Here is a 23,471-nt window from a genome sequence, read left to right as displayed (position 1 = left end):
CTTTATGCCTGTAGGTGTATTGCCCTATTCACTGCCAGCTTCCCAAATATCACCACTGGATCTTTTGATAAGACAAAACTCAGTTTATGCCTTACTGGGGTAAGGGAGAACACCAGCTTGATAGTGTTTTTGTAGTGTCTCTGAGAAGCAAGGTCAGATTTTACTGAGAATTTGAAATATGGTTTAAGGCTGGTCTTTCAGTGGCAGAAGGTAACAGGGGAGGGGAGTGGAGGAGATGGCTTGATTGGGAATGAATACTGATCTTAGCAGTTTTAAGGTTGATGGAAAGTGCAAAATCAGGAGTGCAAGGCGTCTTAGGGCATAAACTGTTGATGCTTTCTATTGAAGAATTGATAGATTTTTCAGGAAGTCCTTGTAATGAACAATCCAGTTAGTTGTCTGGGCAGGAGTCTCCTAGAATAGTAAAATTATGCTAATGAAGACAAAGAAATAATATAGGCATGTTAACATAGACAGTAAACTATGTCCAGGGTAGGTAGTTTTGGGCCTCGGTGTCCAAGCTTTGTGTTTATGGAGAGATAAGATGGTTTCCGTTCTTAGCCATTAGGTAAAGTTTGTGCCTTGGCCAGAAACATTTTGTGTTTGCTTTTGCAAAGGCTATATTCTTCCTTGTAAAGAAGGTAAGTTGGAGAAGCAGGAACTAATACGTATTGAGTGTATATTTGTACTGGTTACTGTACATTCACATTTAAATCCCTTGACAAACTTATGACATAAAAGTATTAACCTTATTGTATAATTGAGCAAATTGAGATCCGGAGAGATTAAATAACCTACCCAAGGCCACATGGTCAATAAATTGAAGAGTTGGTTTGTGAACGGAGATCTGTCTAACTTCAAAATGAGCTCTTCCCCATATACTATGCTGTTTAGTTTGTGAAGGCAGGGAGCACAATCTGATCATTAAACAGTATCTAACAGGTTTGTATAGCAACATAAACTAAGCAAATATATATTTCTCCGAATATGGAGTTATTGAGGGATGATCTGAAATGAGGATAAATAAAAATATGTGCAATAGAGGGGCCAGCCCAGTGACACCAGTTAAGTTTGCACATTCCGCTTCGGCATCCAAGGGTTCTCTGGTTCAGATCTCAAGTGCAGACCTACGCACTGCATATCAAGCCATGCTGTGGCAGGCGTCCCACGTATAAAGTAGAGGAAGATGGGCACGGATGTTTGCTCAGGGCCAGCCTTCATCAGCAAAAAGAGGAGGATTGGTGGCAGATGTTAGCTCAGAGCTAATCATCATCAAAAAAAAAATAATATGTGCAATACATATCTTCACAAATGGGGATCCCTTTGCTAGTTTAGAAATGAAGTATTACATGAAATGGCACATTCATTCAGCAAACTTTGATTAATGGGTCTGCAGTTTTCTGAGCACTATCATCAGTCCCAAGGTTGAAAGTGAATAAAATACGGTTTCTGCCCTGGAATGGCTCCGGACTAACTTGTGAAACAGATATGTAAACAGGTGATTGCAGTGTAGTCTGTAACCACTGTATTAGAAGCATATGTGCAGTGCTAAGGGAACATGGAGAGGACGGCTCCTAAGCGTCAGGGAAGGCTTTGTGGAAAAGGTAATGTTGGAGAGGATGGGTAGGAGTGTACCAAGTAATTGGAGTGAGAGCTTGGGAAGGGGTAGGGTATTCCAAAAAGAGCATGTGCATAGACACAGACACGTGGAAGAGCATGGTATCTTCATGGAACCGCAATATTTGAGCATGACTCAAGTTTAGAGCATGATTCTGATGCCTCACTTCAGCAAGTCCTGTTGATTCAATCCTCAATCTACTATCTTGGATCCATCCACTCTTTTCCATCACTGCTGCCCCTCCCTTTGCCCACCCCACACCAAGCTACCGTTATCCCCTGTATCAGCTGTTTGTAACAGCCTTCTGATGGGTCTTTCTGTTCCCATTCTTGCCCTCCCTCCAATCCATTGTCCTTGTGGAGGAAAGTGACTTCTAAAATGTCAATCGAATCATGTCATTTATCTGTTTAAAACTACATTGCACAGACTCTATCAGAACTTGATGTCTTTTTCTGCAATCTCAGTTCATACCACTCCATCCCTTCTTTCTGTAGGATCCTAGCCACAGTTATTTTCTGTTTTTCCAACATAGCAAGGTCTTTTCATTCCCATTGCATAGATTATTCCCTGCGCCTAAAAGAAATACATTTTATTTCATGACCCTTTATACAAGATGGAAGTTTCACAAAATACTTACCTTATAATGTGTGTACATTCTTTTCTAGTCTATGCTATTTCATTTTTTTAAAAATGTTCATTGGGACTCACTGAATTTAGTCCCAGCTGACAACCTATAGTTTGGAAAGTGTGTCCTCCAGTTATTCTCTGTGTCAGTCCCTTGGATGCTTTCATCATAACACTTAGGAGTTAATTGTTTTATTTATGTGTTTGTACTTGTTTTGGTGTATGTTTCCTCTATAAGCTTCATTAAGACAGAGAACATGTTTTATTCACTATTATTTCCCCAGCACCAGCAAAGTGCCTGCAACATAGACGGTGTTTAACACCTACTTGAAGAATGAACAGCTGTTCTGATATAATATGAAGTTTGTAGCTTCACCAAATGAGTTCAGAATTTTAAAGCCATGAGATGACATGGTAGTAATGGAAAGGATGAAATCCCAGCCCCATTTGTGTGACTGACTGACTCTTGGCAGGTTAATTAACCTGTCATGGGGCTGGCCCCGTGGCCAAGTGGTTAAGTTCATGTGCTCCGCTGCAGGTGGCCCAGTGTTTCGTTGGTTCGAATCCTGGGCGCAGACATGGCACTGCTCATCAAACCACGCTGAGGCAGTGTCCCCATGCCACAACTAGAAGGACCCACAATGAAGAATATACAACTATGTACTGGGGGGCTTTGGGGAGAAAAAGGAAAAAATAAAATCTTTAAAAAAAAAAAAAACCTGTCAGCTGTAAGATGATGATATTGAGTCCAAGTTTATAGGATTGGTGCAAGAGTTAATAATGACAATGATGAGGATAATAATAACTGCTATTTGTGGAATACCTTACTTGTACCTTGCAGTGTTTTGCTGAACTTTACAGGGCTATTGTGATGATGTTAACAGAAAACGCTTAGTGTCAAGAATGTGAGGCATCTGTGATTTTACCCTATGAGTTAGTACCCCACAGTTCCATGGATGGGTGCAGAAAACGTGAGACCCCTGCATGGGAGAAAAGGATTTTATTATTCACAGCAAGAGCAGTAGCCAGAGTATCAACATTTTCTTGTTTTGGTTCCCCAAGCCCCTCTTCTTCCCACTGGGCAATGTGAAGAGGGTCAGACTATTCTGCTCAGGCAGTACGCTGTCTTATAAAGGTGACGAGATTTTCACATACTGAGGTATATGGGGTAGCTATTCTGGTTCAAAATGGCTTTAGCTTAAACTAAAGATGCCTGACTTATGGCCTGTCAAACATGCATTGTACATCTGTTTTAACCACTGAAGTAAGGAATGCCCTCTCTCAAGATAAAGAAGACTTCCCCTCCTACAAGGCCCTTTCAGGAACGCCCCTATTAGGACTCCTGAAGCTAAGTTCCCTTTCCCAGACTTTGGGGTCATGTTGACCTGCTAATTGGCGACTGATTACCTCTTTGAAACTTTGATGAATCTGTATCCTGGGCATGTTTAATGTATGTTCTTTGTTCTAAAAAGGTCTAAGACTACTGAAAACCATGCTTCTCTAGAATGCTTTCTTTGTGCAAACTACCTTCTTGGGTTATAATCCTCACCCTGGTGCAAGTAAAACTCACCTTATCACTCTTATCTATAGAATGGTTATTGGTTATTTTGTGTCTGCCTAGGAGATGAACGCTGAGTCTATCATCATGGGCAGTAAGCATGTTCCCCTTTGCTCTGGAATGGGATGCTATTTCTGTCTTAGAAATTTGTTTGCTATACTGTCTTACAAATTTGTTCTCTCACTGTTATTGACTAAGAACTGAAATTCTTTGTATTCTGTAGAATAACCTTTGTAAAATGTTCAGCGCTATGTCCAGCTCAGAGATCTGACGGAGTGAAGATTTATTTCCCTTTCTCCCTTCCTTTTCATTTAGATTTTGATGTTAAGTTTAAAATAAATGCAGCTGGTTCGTTTTAGTTTTTTTTACTTTTAATTTGAAGTAATTTCAAACTTACGGAAAAGTTGTGATAATAGTATGAGAATTCCATCTACCCTGCATCCAGATTCACTAGTTATTAACATTTTGCCACATTCGTTTCATCTCTCTCTAAATCTATGTATATAATTTATTTTTCCTATATCATTTGTATCATGTTTCACACATCATGCTCCTTAACCTGTTAATACCTAATTGTTAGCTTCCTAAGAACAAGGCTTATCTTACATAATCACTGTACGTTGCTAGAGTCACATAACATTGATATATACTTTTATCTAATTTACAGTCCATTCCAGTTTTGTTGATGTTTTTCAATGATGCCTTTTTTTCCAGAATAGAATCACAAACTACATTTAGTTGTCATGTACTTAGTACATTTTAAATGGAGTAAGCTCTCCTCCTCATTAACTTCTATCTACCTAACTTGAGAGAAGAGACACATGGCGAACAGTGAATAGAAGACAAACCTCCTTGACTGCTGATGAGTTTTATTGTCATATTTCAAGTGCGGCCTCAAGGAGCAATTAAACTTGTTGACCAGTTGTTGTCATCTAGTCCTAAGGTGAAATTTTTGTGTTGGGAAGATACTCTTCCATATTCAGGTGAACTACAGGACTGAGTTAATTATCTAGGTGTGTACTTTGCTGCTAACCTATTCTCACAGGCCCACTAGCATTCAGTTTAGCTTAAAACCACAGGTTCTACAGGTCTGTGCTAACTTTCTTTCGTTATGGTTAATTAGGAATAACTTGCCCTCCACATCATTTGGGAAGTTCTCTTCTGAACCCTGAAATTTCAATTGTCACCTTATTTGCTTCTTGTTTGAGTCTGAGATAATCCAGACCTGTGCCTGAAGGAAGTCTCTGCAGAAGTTGGAGTGATTGTGCATTGGCTCTTGGTGCCAAATACAGAGCCTGACCTGGTTATATAAGAGACTCAGAAGTGAGGAATAACCAGGGGTGATTGACAAGTTAAGTAATTTAAGATCTGGAAGAGTGATTGATAACCTTTTAAGAACTTTAAGACTCATGGTCTTATAGACTGTGTTATATGGATAAAAATAAGAAGGTTTCAGTTCTGCCACCTATGTATCTGGTTGCTAAAGCATATGGATCTCTTTTTCATTAGCGAAATTAGTTTTTTTATACAATTACCAGAGATTTTGATCTTGAGCCTGGCAAGTTTAGCTCCTAACTGAATTGAGCAGCTGTCTAGAGCCAGGTTGGTAGGATACTTTTTGGCTTTGTGTTCAGTACCTGGGTACTAGTGGTAGGAATCATGTGTGCCTGTGTGCCAGGGAAAGGAGTGGTTGAGGACTCCCCACAAGCTAATTAATGTACGTAGAGAACTACGTATCTGAACCATCCTGCTTAGCTTTCAATAGGAATTCCTTAACAGTACTTTCATAAAGTTGTGCTTTGGTAAAGAAAAAAATCTTTCTCATTTTGCAAAAATAATGCCTGCTCATTGCAAAGAATTAAGCAATACCAAAAGGTACAGACAATTTTTAAAAACCCTCCCCCATAAATAATCATCATCATTAACATTCGTTGACCTTTATTTTAGATGTATTTCATTGCAGATATACAAGCAGGAAAAAAGAAAGAAGACTGGATAGATATACTTTTTATAAAAATTTGGCTGTATTGTAACAAGTTCTTAATTTTAGGTTTTTTAATTTTTCCTAAGTTTTATGATGGAAAATGTCCAACTACTAAAATTATAATAGTATTGATTCCCCATGTACCCATAATCGAATTCCTGTTTTAAATAAAAAGTATTAAACATAGTTTTGCTGGAAGTTAATAAAAGAAAAAGAAACCAAAGTGCGGTTCAAAGAATTATTGATGTATTTCCTAAATGAGTCCTCTACCGTTAAGAAAAAGAGATTACAATGAACATTACAATTTGGAGTGATTTTTAAAAACCTTGATGTTTCAGATTTAGACAGTATCAAGCCCTGCCATGAGAGATGAGGGCATTAGCATTCTGGTAGTTGGTATAACCTTCCTCTACCTTTCCTTATTTGTTTGGATAACTTTCTCAAAGTTTGTAATACTTATAGTCCATTTAGTAATCACATCTGCACAACTTGTCTCCTATTCCTTTTATATTGAATTGGATAAGATGCTTACCACAGTCCTTTTCCTGATGTATGGCTTAATTGGCTGAATTTTTCTCTGTCAGTAGATTTTTCAAGAAGGGCTCATGGTGCTTTATTTTTTTTTTTAATTTTACTTTTGTTTTTTTCTTTTTTCAAGAAATTATGACATCTCAGATAAAATAAGGTTAGAAGTATCAAAAGGAAATTTAATTATTGGAAAATTAGCATGTTTGGAAATACTATCAAAATAATAGATTGAGAAATAATATCGAAAATCTTCATTTTAGAAATAAAGGAATAACACCAGATTGTCTAGTTCTGATTTTGAATTTTTATAAGACTGGTACCACAGATGCAAATGCATGCAGTGATCTAATGTTGTAAAAATTTCAGTTTTCGTACATTGGCAACTCATTCAAGTTAAAAAACAACTGAGCAGGTGAAACATAGCAGTTTGCAACTTCTCCAGTGGTTAAATCCAGTCTTATATACTATTACTGCTAAATTATTTGCTTTAAACAAGTCATGGTCTTTGTGATTAGGTGACATGGCTACAAAGTAAAGTATGTTTGTTTCATTTCTGGAATTTTCTTGATTGGGTGCTTTATTTTTGAAATTTAATCACTTAACCAGGATGTACCTCAGCATTGAATTTTCTGTATTATATTTTCCTGACAGAGTAATTTATTTTGATCTGTAGACCCAGTTTGTTTCTTTTTTTAATGAAATATTTAATCAAGGAGAAGAATATAGTTAGTATCCTTGTGCCCACCACCCAGCTTGAAAATAAACTATTACAAATGCTATTAAAATCTCCTGGGTTCCCATCCCTGGTTGCAAACTCTCTTTCCTCACATATGAGGTTCTGTGTTTATCATATCTGTGCATGTCACTTACTACCTGTCAATGTATCTCTAAATAGTATTCTTTTGCAAGTTATTACATTTATATAAGCTGTAATCAAATTATAATTATCCTTCTGCAACTTGGGGTTTTTTTGTTTGTTTGCCTCAGTATTTAAAAGATTTACCTGTAGTGATGCACGGAGGTCTAGTTCTTTCATTTCACTGCTGAATGGTGTGCCGTAGCTGCAATAGACCAGGATTTAGATTTGGTTCTTTACCTCAGGGATGTTTTTCCTTTTATTGGATATTATGCCCAATTTCCATCACCTTGATCACACCTCTGACTCCAGCTGCCACTTGTGTGAACAGTTCTACATCTGTTTGCATGCACTTACGCTCACAGCTCCTCATCCTGTCTGAAGCTTGCTGGTCCCAGCCCATACTCACCTCAAGTGCTGGCAGAGTTAACACCCCCAAGGACAGCCCTCAGTCGATGAGGGATAAGCTCCTGCTTCCTATTTTTTGATAGACAATTTTGGTAGACGTTGTATATGTTTCTTGGAAAGGACCGTAGAAATTAAGCCCCCATTGCCTGTAGCAGTGAACTTGATAGCACAATCTTCTATTAACTTTTTCTCCTTCCCTCTCATTCTCCCCAGTCTGTCACTTTGCCCTCAGGAGTCACCTCCCAAATAAACTACCTGCACACAGTCCTTTTCTCAGGCCCTGCTTTTGGGGGGAGCCACGATGCATATCTATGAATACTTTTTATTTTTCTTGGCTTTTGTTGATTCACCTCTATGGCTTCTGATAAGTGAGACCAAAGTAGGAGCCCTGCTAACCGTGGCTGCTCCATGTGCTTCAGGATCTTTTGTATCTTTTCCTTGGCTATCGCTTTGTGAAGAGTATGGCTTTGGACTGTGTCTCTCTGTCCTTATGTATTTGCTGCTGGAGAACCAATTCACCTGTCTTCCTGTCTGCTTGCTGCTTTGCTGCTCTTCTTTTGTATTTTAGGGACACCGGTTATCCTAAGGTTGGGTTATCTCGTACCCACTTTTATTTATTTTTCTCTGATTGATTTAATCTCTCTTTTAAAAAAATCTGTATTCTCTGATTATCTTAGCCCTTTCTGTGTCATACTTTTATTTTCAGTTATGGCTGTTGTCTTCCTTTGTGTTTCTTAATTATTCTATAATAAAAAATATTGGATCATCAATTTATTTATTTGATTTTTAAACTCCGCTTTTATCTCACTTTGTTGTTTTTCCATCTTGCCTCTTAGTTCTTGTTTATTATCTTGACATTTCTGAAAATTCCAAATCTTGAAGCACTCGTGAAGAATGTCTTTGTACTCAGGTTATATTTTCTTCTTGACAGAGTTCTTCAGTCTCCCATTTGCTGCATCTTCCATTCTGTCTTTTTCTCTGTCTTTCATTGTGTTCCTTGCTCTCTCTCACTTTGTTTGCCTCTTTGTCATGCCTTTTCTTTTTCATCTTGCTCGTGCTTGACAGCTGTGCTCAGTCTTTCTATTTGTTCACACGTTGTGTGGGTGACTTCTTTACTCTCCATATCAGATTTATTCTTGGCTCTCCTCACTTTTGTGATTGCAAAAATATAAACTCTGCTGCTTTCCGCTCCACTTTTGTCTCTCCAGTAGGTCATGGTGACCTGTACACATTACTCCTGAACTCTGACTTGGCATATTAAGTTTTTGTTAGCCCTGATATTTTTTCGTCTTCCTGTAAAAGTTCCTCCTCTGATTCTTACTGCCCATGAACACCATATCAACATTCGTTCCCTGTAATTGGGGGATGTATTGTGTCTCCACTGGGGAGGCCCTCGGTGTGCTGCCCTGGAATCTTCACTTCTGCTAGATAGTGCTGCAATTCCCTTCTCTGTTTTAGTCATTATTTCCCAGAGCACTAACATCTCTCAGCCATAGATGGAAAAAATAATGGAATCCATTCAATTTTTTCTCTCCAGATTTGGGGTATTAATGAGAATTGTTAATTCAAGTTCGGAGCCTTTGCCAAACAGGCCTTCTCCGTTCCTCTTCAAAATCTGCTTTATCTTTCCTTGGCTATCACTTTTGAAGTTTATAACTTTGGGCTATGCCTAAACTGTGTAGTTGCTGCTGGAGAACCATCCAACCTATCTGTTTACTACTTACCTTTCTTCCTTTCTCCCCTCCCTCCATTCTTCCTTCCTTTTCATTTTAATTTGATACTGAGTGGGAGTTGGGAGGTGGCAGATTATGTAAAGAAGCCTTCATTCCACTATTTAATCCCAGAGTTCTTTCCCTTTGGGTTTTGTTTTGTTGTTAATTGTGGGAAAATATGCATAATATAAAATTGACTGTCTTAACCATTTAAAAAAAATTTTTTTTTAAGATTTTATTTTTTTCCTTTGTCTCCCCAAAGCCCCCCAGTACATAGTTGTATATTCTTCGTTGTGGGTCCTGCTAGTTGTGGCACGTGGGACGCTGCCTCAGCGTGGTTTGATGAGCAGTGCCATGTCCGCACCCAGGATTCGAACCAACGAAACACTGAGCCCCCTGCAGCAGAGCACGTGAGCTTAACCACTAGGCCCCGGGGCCAGCCCCTGTCTTAACCATTTTTAAATGTGCAGTTCAGTGGCATTAAAAACATTCACATTGTTGTGCAACTGTTACCACCAACCATTTCCAGAAATCTTCATCTTGCAAAACTGAAACTTTGTACCTGTTAAACAATAACTCCCCCCCCTCCTGTCCTCCTCTTTCTTTTTGGTTTTTTAATTTATATCATGTAAGAATGTTTCTGTGCCTTTGTAAAACTGTTGAGGATATTTCTATTTTGGTGTTCAGATCTTCACATGAATATAACTTGGTCTTAGAATTTACTTTTGGAAAGAGTGTGTTCCTGCTGTCTTGCTGGGTCTGTTACTAGGTGAAGCATGCTGTGTAGTTGCCAAGAAGCTAATAACTATCATTACCTTGAGTTTTCTGGTATAATTTTGTATCTTCACTTTATTTTATTTTTATGTGTTTAAGCCCCCTCAGAGTCCATTGGAGCAAATGAGATATAATAATAAACAATTTTTAAGTAGTTTAGTTTATATCAGAAGGATAATTTTTTGTGTTGTTCATTTGAATGTAAATATCTTATTACCTAGGTTCACAACGTACTTGTCAGCTGAAATGCTTTAAAATTGATCTACATCACAAAGTTGTTTTTCAGCAGAGTTATATTTAAGATAGGCAGAAAACCTTAGTGGTTATGGGTAAATTTGGGAAATGTTATGTCAAAATAAAACCTTTTCGAAGGCAGAAGTAAACGTTATTTATTACATGCAGATTATGTGACACTTTTTGTAATCCTCACAAGAGACCTAGTTTATTATACCCATTTTTCAGATGTGAAAACTTAAGCTCATTCATGTAAACTGACTTTCTCAAGGACTCATAGCTAGTAAAAGTGGAACTGGAATTTAAATCCTTTTTTCCTCCTAAAAGAGATTATAAAAGAACCTTTATTACTGATGCATCTATTGGCAGGAACAATTTGTAGTATAAACATGAACTGTTATAGCCTTTATTCTGTAAATGCTTTGGAAATATTTATCTACTTCTGGGAAAATATCCTAAGGAAATAACCTTTTCATAGGGGATACAGTAATGGTAATGCTCTTCCTAAATACTAGAATTTAAAAAGTAATTATTGTACTCTGAGATTTAAATTTAAAAATCAACACATACTAGATCAAAGCAGAAATGTACAGAGCATCTTGAAGATAAACAACAGCTCTGGACCTGCAAGTTTAGCCTTTTTTTTTTTTTCTTTTACATTTATGAAATTCAACAAATGATTTCTTCTGACACTAGGAGAGTAAATATTATTACTATCAGGAGACAGTGATTTTAGTTTTATTCCCCCCTCTTCTGAACAGTTTCTAACACCTCTGAAGATTTGTCCTTGATCTCTTAAATTCTTTACTTTTCCTATTTACCCCAGCATTCCCTTTCCTGTCTCCCAACTCAGCAACCACAGCTTGTCTGGTGCAGTGGCTCCATAGAGACTGAGGAGATGGGGAAGAAAGATGAAGACATGTCTAAGGTCATTATGGCCTTACCACTATTTCACTATTTTGTTTTTATGCATTTCTCATTGAAAGGATGGAGATAGGAGTCAAGTGGAGGTTCTGGTTTTAGATAGTTTGTGTTCACATCCCAGCTTTTCCACTTAAGCAAATTACATAAATTTCTGTACTTCAGTTTCGTTATTCATGAAATAAAGGCTATGAAAGTATAAAAATCATGGGATTGTTTCAACAAAAACTTAAGGCATGTAAGGCGCCCTGTCATGTAAAAATCATTCAATAAATGGGAATGTCTCCTCCAATAACCGCGAGTTTCTGATGCGAGCAGTAGTTTACATCTTTGGCTGTGTATTACAATCATTCAAGGAGCTTTCTAAAAATATAAGTGCCTCCAACCCTGCTGTTCTGATGAATAAACCTCTGATAGGACTTGGGGATCAAATTGTTCCCCCATTGTTTCTTTGCTTGCTTGTTTGTTTTTAAGTCCCATGAGGTTTTTGTGTCTTTTATTCACTGCTGTATCTCCAACGCCTAAAACAATGCCTGGCACAAAGTAGGTACACAATAAATACTTTTTGAATGAATAAAAAATGTGTTATCTTTGGTCCCTCAGGGGTTCATCCTCTCTCTTTTTATAAAAAAATTTTTTAAATTTACAAATATAAAATTCATCCTTTTTGATAAACAATTTTGTTTGCTACTTTATGGTCAAACTCTCTCCTCACCTTCAACTTTTGACTACCACTGATCTATTCTTCGTCTTTACAGTTTTGGGTTTTCTTGAATGTCAAATAAATTGAATCCTAAATTGTATCTAGCTTCTGTCACTTAGCATAATGCATTTGAGGCTCATTGTGTTATCAATAGTTTATTCTCTTTATCGCTAAGTAGGATTCCATTGAATCTGAACAAATGTATTAACCATCTTGCCCTATTTTGTTCTTTTTGATTTGTAGCTTTCCAGAGTGTTGGATCTTCCTCCAGAAAATTTGATCAAATCAATATCTGCAGTTCCAATTTCAAAAAAAGAGTTAAGTATAGTATATTTGTAACTGTCTAAAATGCTTCTGGCTTTGTCAATATAAAAAATAATTTGTTGTACTTCAATTTATAGGATAGTCTTTGAAATTAACCATAAGGTATGAGTCATTATATTCAACCTATTGTTCCTATTGACTTAAATATTTAGAGTCTGTCTGTTAGGTGCTCTGACATGGCAGATTATATATTATATTATATTAACATAAGAATTATGTTATTCTTATGTTTTGGTGTTTGTGTATGCTAATAACTATAATTATAGCAAAATCTTTAAGAAAAATTAGGAGTGAGGTTCAAATTTAATTCTGTTCAAGAAATGAGCGAACTAAGATCATGGTTAGAATCTCAGGGTTTTTGAGGGCATCTTAAAGATGCCTTCACTCTTCTGACGTTTGAATACTGTTGTACCATATTTACCTGCTAGATTGTTTGTGTTGGGCTTGTCATTTTGTTGTTGTTTTTTGAGTCTCCATTTGAGGTGTCCCTGTGATAGAAAACTATTGGTTAGGACTACCTACAATCCGTCATTGCTTTCTTGTTTGTAGGGAAATATCCGTCTCTTTGTGAGTTTGGTCATCCTAATTGATACTTGTTTATCATTTTGATAGAAAACTTCAATACTTGGATAAAATACCCTCTCAGTCAATTATTAGTGACAAAAATTAGCTAGATAATAGGCATTTAAGCCCTAAGCTTTAGAAAGATGTAAAGATATAATTATCAGTACCATTATGTCCTTACATCATTTTGTCCCCTTAACATTGTCAGGCCTTTAAGATAGAGTAGGATGAATATTCTTGTTCCCAGATTAAGACAAAGAGAGAAATAGAAAAGGAAGAGAAAGGCTACATATGGCCTTAAAAGAGAGCACCTGTAAAATGGCCTGCTGTGACTTCCTCTACATCGAGTTCCAGGAGAGAGGCAACCCCTGACCAAGGGGACCTCATAATTATATGTAAATTGATGTAATGTTCCAAACCAGTTACCTATTTCATAAAATCTGTAAATGACATTTTGCATAATGGAATGTCTCAGTTTTTATTTTATATTTCAAAGGCCTTTAATAAGCTAAACTTTCTTGGCCCACCTTTTGAATAGGATTTCCTTTACCCCCCTGGAGCTCCTTTGGGCAGCTCCACTTTAACAATCTGAAAACGAAGACTTTTATTTATAGAAAATTGGTATTGGGAAGGGCCTCAATTTTTCCAGGCTATAAGTCTAAAATTCTGCATATTAAACTTACTTAAAACAAAGGGAAGCTGTGCTGTTTTGCCATAATCAACCCAGGTATCCTTTACATTACTAAACCTAAGCCTAACTGTTCTATATTTCTAACTTTATTCTAGAATGCTATCAAGTACCAGGAGAGTTAAGCAACATTATTTTTGTTAATGTGGTTTATTTAATGTAATATGCATCAATTTGCTCAGATCTCATAATTCTCTCAATTCGGTTTTCAACTATGTTGGAATTCCTATATAATATTGATTGTAGTAGACAGGATTAATAACTTTGTTATAAGCCAGTAGTACTAAAGCCTCTGGATTTCACTGACACCACAACTACTCCTCAGAAATAGTGGGAAAGTAGCTATTGCTTTTTTAATTTATTTTTTAAAATTGTAAACAATGTGAAAGTAGAATAGTTTAATGAACCCCTATGTGCCCATCACTCACTATCATTGGCACACAGCCAATTGTTTCATCTAGAACCCTATCCCCTGTCTTTCACACTGGATTATTTTGACAATTACTTCTTTTCATGGTCTAGATATTATGTCTTTTTAAAAGATTTTTTAAAAATTAATTTGTTTTTCTATCACAAAAGCAAAACAGATAATCTTCTTAAGGAAATTCAGGAAAATACAGAAGAAGAAAAAACCCCGAAAGTCTTACTACAGTAAGACAGGTGATGTTAGCAAGTTGGTGTATTTTTTATATTTTCTCTTTGAATATGTCTTGCAGCCTTTAAAAAAAAGTAGCTATACAACTACTGTATGCATAATTTTTGAACCCTTTTCCCTTGACATCATTCTCTTTTTGCAAATATCACTTGTAATAATGGCTTAATAATAGTCTAACACTCCCCTGTTGATGGACATTTAGATTGTTTTCAGTTCTGACTTTAAATGTATTCACATTCAGTAATTACCTCTTTAAATAGGCAAAGCAAGAGTTTCTTGTGGGTATATAATTAAAAGCTCCCTAAAGGGAAAACTGGGAAATAGGTCAAGTCTGGTTGATCCTTTCCCGCCTCCCTGAAGCATTTACTTCTCTTTTGGGTCTTTCTTACTGGCAAGTAACCCTTCACATAATTTCAGAATTCATGTTTTAAATATTCCTAGTTTAATACGTTGGTGTTAATCATTGTTAATAGACCAAAAGGATGATTTTTTAATTTGTCCTTCTACCACTGAACTAATTGGAAATATTTGTGATTCTAATGAGATAATAAAATTTTTAAATTGAGTTAAATTAGTTCATTATTCACGTCTAGAATAAAATCATCAAACTATCTACAGAATATCATGTGACCTCTTTGTGTTTCCTGGATGTTTGAGAGCCATCCTGTAGGTTTATGGTCATATTAAATCTTTTTTAAAGTATCCTAGCTATATATTGCAAATCATAATTTAATCTTTGGTGCATTCAATCTATATAATTTCAATTAATAATATTATCATGGTTCTTATTACTTACTTTTAAAAAATCTTTGTGTGTTTATTCTTGTTCTGCTTTGTGTATTATTCCCATTTTGTTAAACTGTTCAATTTCCCACATTATTGGCACAAATACTTAACTAAAGTATCAGATTCTTTTGGTAAGAGTAAATACAATACATTCAAACCTCATATGAATTTCCACAATTGAAGTTTAATCTTTAAAAAATTGAATTGTCATTTAATAATTAGAGAATAGTCTTAGAAAAGAAACAGTATAGTTCCCCAAGCAAGCCAATATATGAAGAACTACAGGCTCAGTACTGGTACTACTTAATATTTTTATTTAACATCAGAACTGGAATTAGTATTATTTTACCAGGACTTAATTTCTTAGGAACACTGGGAAGTAGGTGCCATTATCATCACCACTTTACTGAGGTAGCAGAGAGATTAAGCAACGTGCTCAAGATCACACAGACACTGATTGATAGATGAACTTGGGTCTGCTGTTACAGCTCAAATATTCAGTAGATGAGTTTGGGTTGGTAACTGTAATTCACATTAGGCTGCATGGATAATGGATTAAGGCTCAGGAAAATTCTTAATGGTCATTGTTGACTGGGTTCTTTAATGTGATGTTAATCAGAAGTCACACAGGATTTTTTAGGCGTGTCCCTGAATTCCAAAAGTGGTAAGAAGAAAATCATTTGTGCCTCTCCAAAATGTGGCCTTTTGTGTCAGTGACAGATGGGCTAGGCAGACAATGATTCAACCACTTACTCTGCACATAGAGTCACATTCTCTAGTTCCCTGTTAAACATCAGAAGACGTTCAGTGTGGGTAATTGTGTAGATGTTTGTATATTGATCAAAATTTTTTTATACCCTGAACTATTTCAAACTACAGAAAAATTCATAGAGAATAATATAACGAACACTTGTGCTCACTTTCTAACATGACAAGTCTTAACTTTTTTCCAAATTTACTTTGTCTTTTATTGTGGCAGGGGTTGGGGGGCACTCTTGATTTTTGTTTTTAGAAATCAAACATTGTAGATACTGTTGAAGCCACTTGTATATACTTCTTTGATTCCACTCCCTGCTATCTGTCCCTAGAGGTAACTGCTTTCATGAGGCAAATGATTATTTTCACTAATCAGTTGCTTTGTGTTTGTTTCTTGGTTTCTTTGTTTTTGCATTGTTTCACCACTAACCCAGTGAAAAGGACGAATGGCAATGTCTGTCACTTTAATCAACTACTGACTGTCAAGAATAATATTCTTCTTTTTCTCATGTTGAAACTCAGATTACAACATTTAAAAAATATTTTTGCTTTGGTCGTTTGGAGCTCAATGGAGGGACTTAAAAGAAGCCAGCATTTGGAATAGTGGAGGAAGAAACCTGCACTTTTTTCTGAGTCTGCGTTTTAGTTGGAGTAGGATTTTAGAGGAGACAATGAACTTTCCAGATGTCAATTTTCACATCTACAAAATAAGGTGGTTGCTCTCTATTTGTCACAGAGATATTATATAGCTACAACCAGGTAATAGAAGAGGAGGAATTTTCTAAGATGATACAAGATAAAGTTCTAAATAAATACAAGATGATGTTATTTCCAATTTCTTTGCCTTATATTTTGAAAGTCAACACCTTCTTCTGATAAAATTGTGTCAGTGTGGAGAACCCAAAGTGATCAGTCTTTTTTTGGTACACTAGTAATGTTTTTTAAGGTAACAATAACCTTTTTCTATTTCAATGTCTCTTTAGAGAAGTAGCTGATTTTCAGCTTTCTGTGGATTCTCTATTGGAAAACAACAATGGCCATTCGAGACCAGATATGCAAGTTCAAGCCACGAGACTGGCAGAGAAGGTACTTTAGCACTGTCTCTTTTTGACATTATAATAAATTTGTTATTTTAAAGGAAAAAACACTCAGCAGGCTATCGCAGCCATAATAATGAATTTAATAGTGTTTCTTTGTTCAAGGCACCTTGGAAAATATAAATTCATTTTAGCTGTGTACTGTAAGGTTAGGATGCTTTTTACAATTAGTTGTAAAGCATTCCTCTTGAGCTGACATTGTTCAATTTTTTGATTAACTACTTATGGGGGACTGAAGTGTTAATTACATTTACAGATTGAAGCTGGATGGACTTCTGAATTTAGGAGAACAAGCTTGATAAATTAGAGCAGTGGGTTGCAATTTTTGAAATGAGTTTCTGAGAAGATGAACATTAAAATATGAGAAGAAATGATTAGATGTAAATAGAACCATGATTACAGAGAAGAAGTGGTTAGATGATTTAATAAACCTCTTTCATTTCTAATTTCTCTGATGGGTTTGGTATCTAAAAGAGGAATTGAAAGGATTGTAGAGAATGACCAAATCCAAATTATTACTGTAATACTATTGGAAAAGGCAGGTGTTGGACAAGGTTTTGTTTTAATAGGATTATTACATGTGACACAAAGGAGGTGACTGGGCACACTGAAGAAGTGGAACAATGAAAGTCATTATTGTAGAAAATGATGTTTAAAAATGAGTATGTACACAATATTATAAGCCAATATAATCTCAATAAAATAATTTTTAAAAACACATAACATTAAAAAAAAAGAATGAATATCATAAAGGAACTTTGGTAGCTGAATAAATATTTATTTGATCACAAAATCATCCCAGATTTTTATCAGGAAGTACACCAAGTGTAGAATTATCCTAATTACAATATTTATTCTCTTTCCCTCCATCTTCTATGAGTTCTCACAAATAAAGACTACTGTCTCTTTAGTGACAGCAGATATCTTTTCAAGTTCCATGGGTGTATCAGGTGCTTTGAATATCTAGTTGATTAAAAGTTTAAAGCATATTCCTTAAAGACAAAGTATTTAAATTATTTAAATTTTATGTATTGGTGCAAGTTTTTTAGCTTAGGCCCTGATAGAATGTCATGTTCTGTCGCTCTCTTGAAAGGTAGGTGAAATAAAAAGAGTTCATTGCACATCAGGGTCCCTAGGGTGGGGTAAGGTGTTGCTCTCTTTCTTCCATGTTAGATGGAGAATTTGAAGTGAGAGAATGGGAAAGAGAAAGAGAGAGAGACTCTGAATACGGAATAGAGTTCTTGTCAGGAAAAGAAGAAAACCTGTTTAGCCAAATAGAATGATGGAACTGAAGAGACTGGCTAAGGCCTAGGTTCAGATATAATGACTGTGAGAGATGACACACCTGCTGCCTTTGGAAGCCAATTCGATAGTGTTAGAACTACAAATCTTTTTGGGCCTATTTTATAACTTATATTTTACTTCATTTGTTGTCTTTTCAGCTAAAATGTGATACAGTGGTGAGTGAAATCAGTACTGGTCAAGGGACTGTAAATTTCAAAATAAACAGAGAACTATTGACAAAGGTAAGAATGAGTTATGTTCTAGCTACTGTACCTTCACACACTCTGCTTTAGTTACAGTGGTTTCCTCCAGTTCTTAAGCTTATTGTTCCTCCTCTTACCTCACCACCTCTGCACATTCTGATCCCTCTGCCTGGAGTGCCACCCACTCCTGCTTATCTTCAAATCTTGGTATTTCCTGGGCAGTGCCTTTCTCACTCCTTCATTTATCTGTTCTCATAGCACTGTGTATCTCTCCTTTGCAGAAGTTATCATAGTTGCCATTGTACATTCTTTTTATTTGATTAATGCCTTGCCCTTTAAACTCTATTTTCCGTTAGGGCTCATAGCATCTGTTTTTCTCACTATCAGATCCTCAATTCCTAGGACAGTGCCTGGCAGACAGTGGGTGTGAGATAACCATTGTTGAATGAATTAGTGGACTCTGTATTGAATACAAAAAGGGTACTGCTGGTTTATGCTCTGTCGTAGCCTATAACCTGTTGGGAGCATAAGATTTTTACAGAAGAAACCATAAGACAGCTTCTTCTTTTAATAAAACAATAAATATTAAAACAGCAAAAGGTGATTGATATAACATGCATAAGAAAGATCAGAGATGGAGAAATCAGAATGGCCTAGAGGGGAATCTCCTGGAGGAATAGGGTCTCACTTGAGAGAGACCATAGAGAACAGGTCATCCTGGAAAGACAGTGTGGTATGAGACCTTTTGTTGAGACTTTCATCTCAATTAAAATTTAAAATTTATCATAATGCATGTTTTGGTCTATTATTTTTTAGAAAAAGAAATACACACCAGTGTTGGATTGGTCAGGCTTAGTAAATGCTGCAGTCTTGAATTGAAAATAACTATAAAACCAAAATTTCTAATAATATAGTTTCTTATCAGAGTTATATAGCCCATCAGCCCTATAATTATTCTGAAGGAAAGTTAGTGTTTCATGCTTGTCTCTAAATCTTTGAACCTTTTTCTTTTATCTTTTTTTCATTCTTACTTCAAGGTAAGCTAGTTAACTAAAATCAGTCACAAGGACAAGAAGGAAATTTGTTTTGAGCTTGTTAAAAAGTGTCTACAACCTGCTGGGTTCTTGGTAACATTTCATGTTCAACTTAGCAAACCAGTGAGTCTAATTTATCATTTTTAAATAAATAATTCATTCTTCCAGTTGCTGTCTTAATTTTTATGAAAGTAAAAATGCAGCTCGCCAAAGTACCCTTCAAACTTTAGGTCATTTGATAGGCAGCAGTATTTTACTTGTTTTGTTTTCCCAGAGATGGGAAAATGTACTATAGTACATGGGGTTTGCCTTTACAGTCAGCTTAGCTGAAAGAGATGTGGTTTACATTTCGAGGCAAGGCATATATTTACTTAATAATGTAAAATTTCAATGGCCATGAATTTTCATGCTTTATTACAATTAACGTACTATGAGATTTTCTCCAGTTTAAGGATGCCCACTAGCTCACTTATTAAAAATATTGCTAAGTCCTTCTCAATTGACAACGAAGGAACAGGAGGCATGGCTTTGAGATTCAGCTACTTTTGCTCACATGGAAATTCTCCCTTCATTGCAGCTTTGAGGATGTGGATCTTAGTGTGATTTTCATCAGAGGAACAACAGATTGCTCACAGTAGCCCTGCTCAGTGTCACAGTAAAGATATACATCCTAGAACAAGGAATACCCATAGTCTGAAAAAGGAGTATTGAATGTGCCTGTGTTATAATTTTTTTATGATAATGCTTGTTTGCTCAAAGCCTAATTTCTTCTACATCTGGCTTCATTATTTTCAGGCCTTAACCAGTGGTCATTTGCATATTTAATGAATTTTTCAGATCACATCAGGAAAAAAATTCAGCCCTTCTTAGGACCGTTATAAAGCCTTTTTTTTCTTTTTTACATTTTAAAGTTATCAAGATTGAAATGTAGTCAATGATCTATGTCTAAAACTTATTCCTCAGAGAATTATGAATGTGTCATTGCTTACACATGTACAAAATTAACCTTGCATAAAATATATCCATTCATTGCAATTAAATTATTAGCACTGGCAGCACCAGAGATGATTAAATGTTCGCTTAAGTCTGGATCACTAATAGTGGCTTAAAGTGTCTTCATATAAATCATCCTCAAAGGTAGGAGGCTGGAATGTGAAATTAGAGGCGGTGGGAACTGCCAAATCTCTGGACTAGAGAACACATTTTTCAAAGCTAGAAGGAGATACAATGAATTCATATGTTGTGAAGAACTGATTTTGGTACCAAATTTCTACCTGTCACCAGCTTACAGATGACTTTCAAGAGAAACTGTAACTTCAAGTAATAGTTTATTTAGTGGGAGAAAAAAGAGAAAATATGAGTTTAACCAAATGGGAAAAAGGCAAACAAAATTGAGTTTTTTGTGTGCCTTAGAAGTACACAATGGATAACATCATTTTTATTTCACATGCACACATGCATTTTTTATTTGCCAAATTCAACTTTGCATGCTCTACCAAATAAGAAAAAAGAAAAAGAAATACTAATTTAAATGGCTCTAATTCTGGTGGTTATTTCACTGATTGAGTTTATATCAATAGGCAGTGCATGCATTCAGGTTACAAATAGTGCCAATTGGCTGAACACATGGAAAGAATGAATGATTAAGCACTTTTCAGCTGTTGGCCAAAGAATTAACTAGGCAGGTAGATAATGGTAGCTTCTTTCGAAGTCCTGATTGAGAGCTGTAGAGAAATATCAACCAAAACAGAGTTAAAGTGACAGAAATCATCCATAGAAAATGTGATGGTCATAGACAAACAGAAAGTACCAGCCAAATGGAATGTTCATTAATTTGCTAACATTCCAAAATGTGAAACCTTTGAAAGATTTAATTTCTGATTATAAACTCTGTTGCAGCTATATTTACATTACTGAGCACGTCTTACATTTAAACATACATGTTGATGAATAGATGGGTCTCTAGCTTATTCACGTGTTGGACTATCAGGAAACTTTACTAGCTCACTGACATTCTATAGTTAAAAGCTCCTCTATCTTCTACATTCTCCATTTCCACTCACTTAGCTGATAACCAAGTCAGAAACCTCCGAGTTCCTAGGATTTCCCTTTTCCCTCGCAGAATCTCTCCTGTGCTACAGACTGATATGTCCATAAATTAGAATGAGCAAATTAGGAATATTTAGTTTCTAGTAACAAAATGATTAAGAAAATTGCAATTTTTTCTATCGTTAAATCCCACACCTTTTATTTTCAGACAGTGCTACAACAAGTAATTGAAGATGGCCCAAAATACGGATTAAAAAGTGAACTTTTCTCTGATCTTCCCCAGAAGAAGATTGTGGTTGAGTTCAGGTGAGTGCCTGCCCATCTTCTGTGTCGGGTAATCAGCTGGCTGGGCAGGGAGTATTTTACCATTAGCACCTGCGGTCTCACAAAATTGCACGAGGAAACATTGAAAACCAGTGAGATTATATTATTTTCTTAAAATCACAGTGAATTGATCATTAAACCACAAAGAAAAGTGTTTGGACTCCAATCAAAAAAATGTCTAGTGATTCTTTTGGGTTTTTTTTCTTTTTTTAATCAAGTATTTAATAGTTATCTTTTTGGAAAAACTACTTTTTTATCTTAGACTCTCAAGGCAGAGACAATGGTTACTACCATATTAAGAATTGTTAAAGTAATGGGATTACCAGAGAACAAAGCATTGTAGTGTTTGTAATAGTTATTTTTAAAAATTACCAGAAAAATAGCTTGAAGTTTTAATATGCCTCTAAATAGTCTTCATAATAACTTTCTGATGTGCTGTCAGTACCACTGTCTTAATATTTGAACTGTTTTTAGGTAACCAAAAGAGAAAAGGGAACACTTTCCGACTAGAGCTGACAGGTTGACAGCTCATGAAAATTACGAGAAATATTGCATTTGCCTTCGTAAAAGCTGGAGAAGAGTCTTGATGAACTGTTTGCCACTTAGAAGGATGGCACTTGCTAGAGTCTTTTGTCTTCTTAAGTATATATTTTTGTGGAGGATTTCAAAAAATTGATATGGGAAATGTGATTTCAGGTTTCCTAACTTAGAATTTATGATGATAACTTTTATTAAGTTACAAGTTAGTTATGATAATCAGAGGTGAATGGGTTTTATGGCTTCCACATTTGTCCTGTCTCTACCACTCTCTCGTGATCTTAGCAAAAGCAAACCCTAAAAGACTCATAAACTCACCTTTTTATGAGAAGGTCTGATTGCTGAGTAAGCTAATGCTACTATGGAGCAGACAGATATGAATAAATCTTAGGCTGCCAGTGCACCTCAGTCGTGATAAGTACAGTTTAGTGTAAATATTTGTTGCATGAAAGAGAGGAGAGGGACTTCCTGCAGTCATCCTCACACCAGAGAGGAGCTACACTCCTTAGCTACACTAAGGCCATCCATCCCCCAAAGAAACTTGCCTGTCGTTTTAGTTCTCTCTTCTTGCATAATAAGCCACTCCAAAACTTAGTACAGGAATTGGCAGACTTCAGCTATGAGCAAAACCCAGTCTGCCACCTGTTTTTGTAAATACAGTTTTATTGGAACACAGGCTTACACTTTCATTTACATATTGTCACAGTGGCTGCTTTCATACTATAGTGGCGTACAGTAGAGTTGAGTTGAATAGTCGAGATAAGAGATTGGATGGCCTGAAAACCTAAAATATTTACTATCTGACTCTTTAAGAAAAAGTTTGCCAACTCCTGATTAGTATCTTAAAACAACAATTTTAATGTTCATGACTCCACAGATCAGGAAATCAGGGAGAGCTTACCTCAATGGTTCTTTTACTTAACTGTGGTCACGTATGCAGCTCGGGTCATCTAGAGATTATACTGGGGCTACAAATCCAGGAGATGCATTTACTTGTCTGGCATCTCCCCTGAGGGCTGGCCAGGCATCTCTCTCTCCCCCAACATTGTCTCTCCAGCAGAGTAGCCAGACCTCTTTACAAAGTGCTCAGGGCTCCAAGATAGTAAAAGCATCTGGTCATGTAACAGGCATAGCATCACTTCTGTCACTTTCTGCTTGTAAAGCAAGTCACAAGATCAGCCAGATTCAAAAGGAGGGAAAATAGACTACATCTCTTCATGGCAAGAGTGGCAAACAATTTGTGGCCATCT

At 36.1% G+C, this 23,471-nt stretch overlaps 1 protein-coding gene across 1 annotated transcript in view; it reads left to right on the top strand.

Annotated features, from left to right (window-relative positions):
- Nucleotides 1–23,471, top strand: part of RARS2 (arginyl-tRNA synthetase 2, mitochondrial) — a 67,668-nt gene that overhangs the window by 6,277 nt on the left and 37,920 nt on the right. Inside the window, exons 2-5 of the mRNA XM_008515161.2 lie at nucleotides 12,164–12,237; nucleotides 16,677–16,779; nucleotides 18,233–18,316; nucleotides 21,569–21,666. Coding sequence (XP_008513383.1) covers nucleotides 12,164–12,237; nucleotides 16,677–16,779; nucleotides 18,233–18,316; nucleotides 21,569–21,666 — 359 coding nt within the window. The remainder of the gene's footprint in view (nucleotides 1–12,163; nucleotides 12,238–16,676; nucleotides 16,780–18,232; nucleotides 18,317–21,568; nucleotides 21,667–23,471) is intronic.

This window comes from Equus przewalskii, chromosome 9 (assembly GCF_037783145.1).
Source record: "Equus przewalskii isolate Varuska chromosome 9, EquPr2, whole genome shotgun sequence".
NCBI classification, from domain to species: domain Eukaryota; kingdom Metazoa; phylum Chordata; class Mammalia; order Perissodactyla; family Equidae; genus Equus; species Equus przewalskii.
This window is presented reverse-complemented; position numbering and strand designations above follow the sequence as displayed.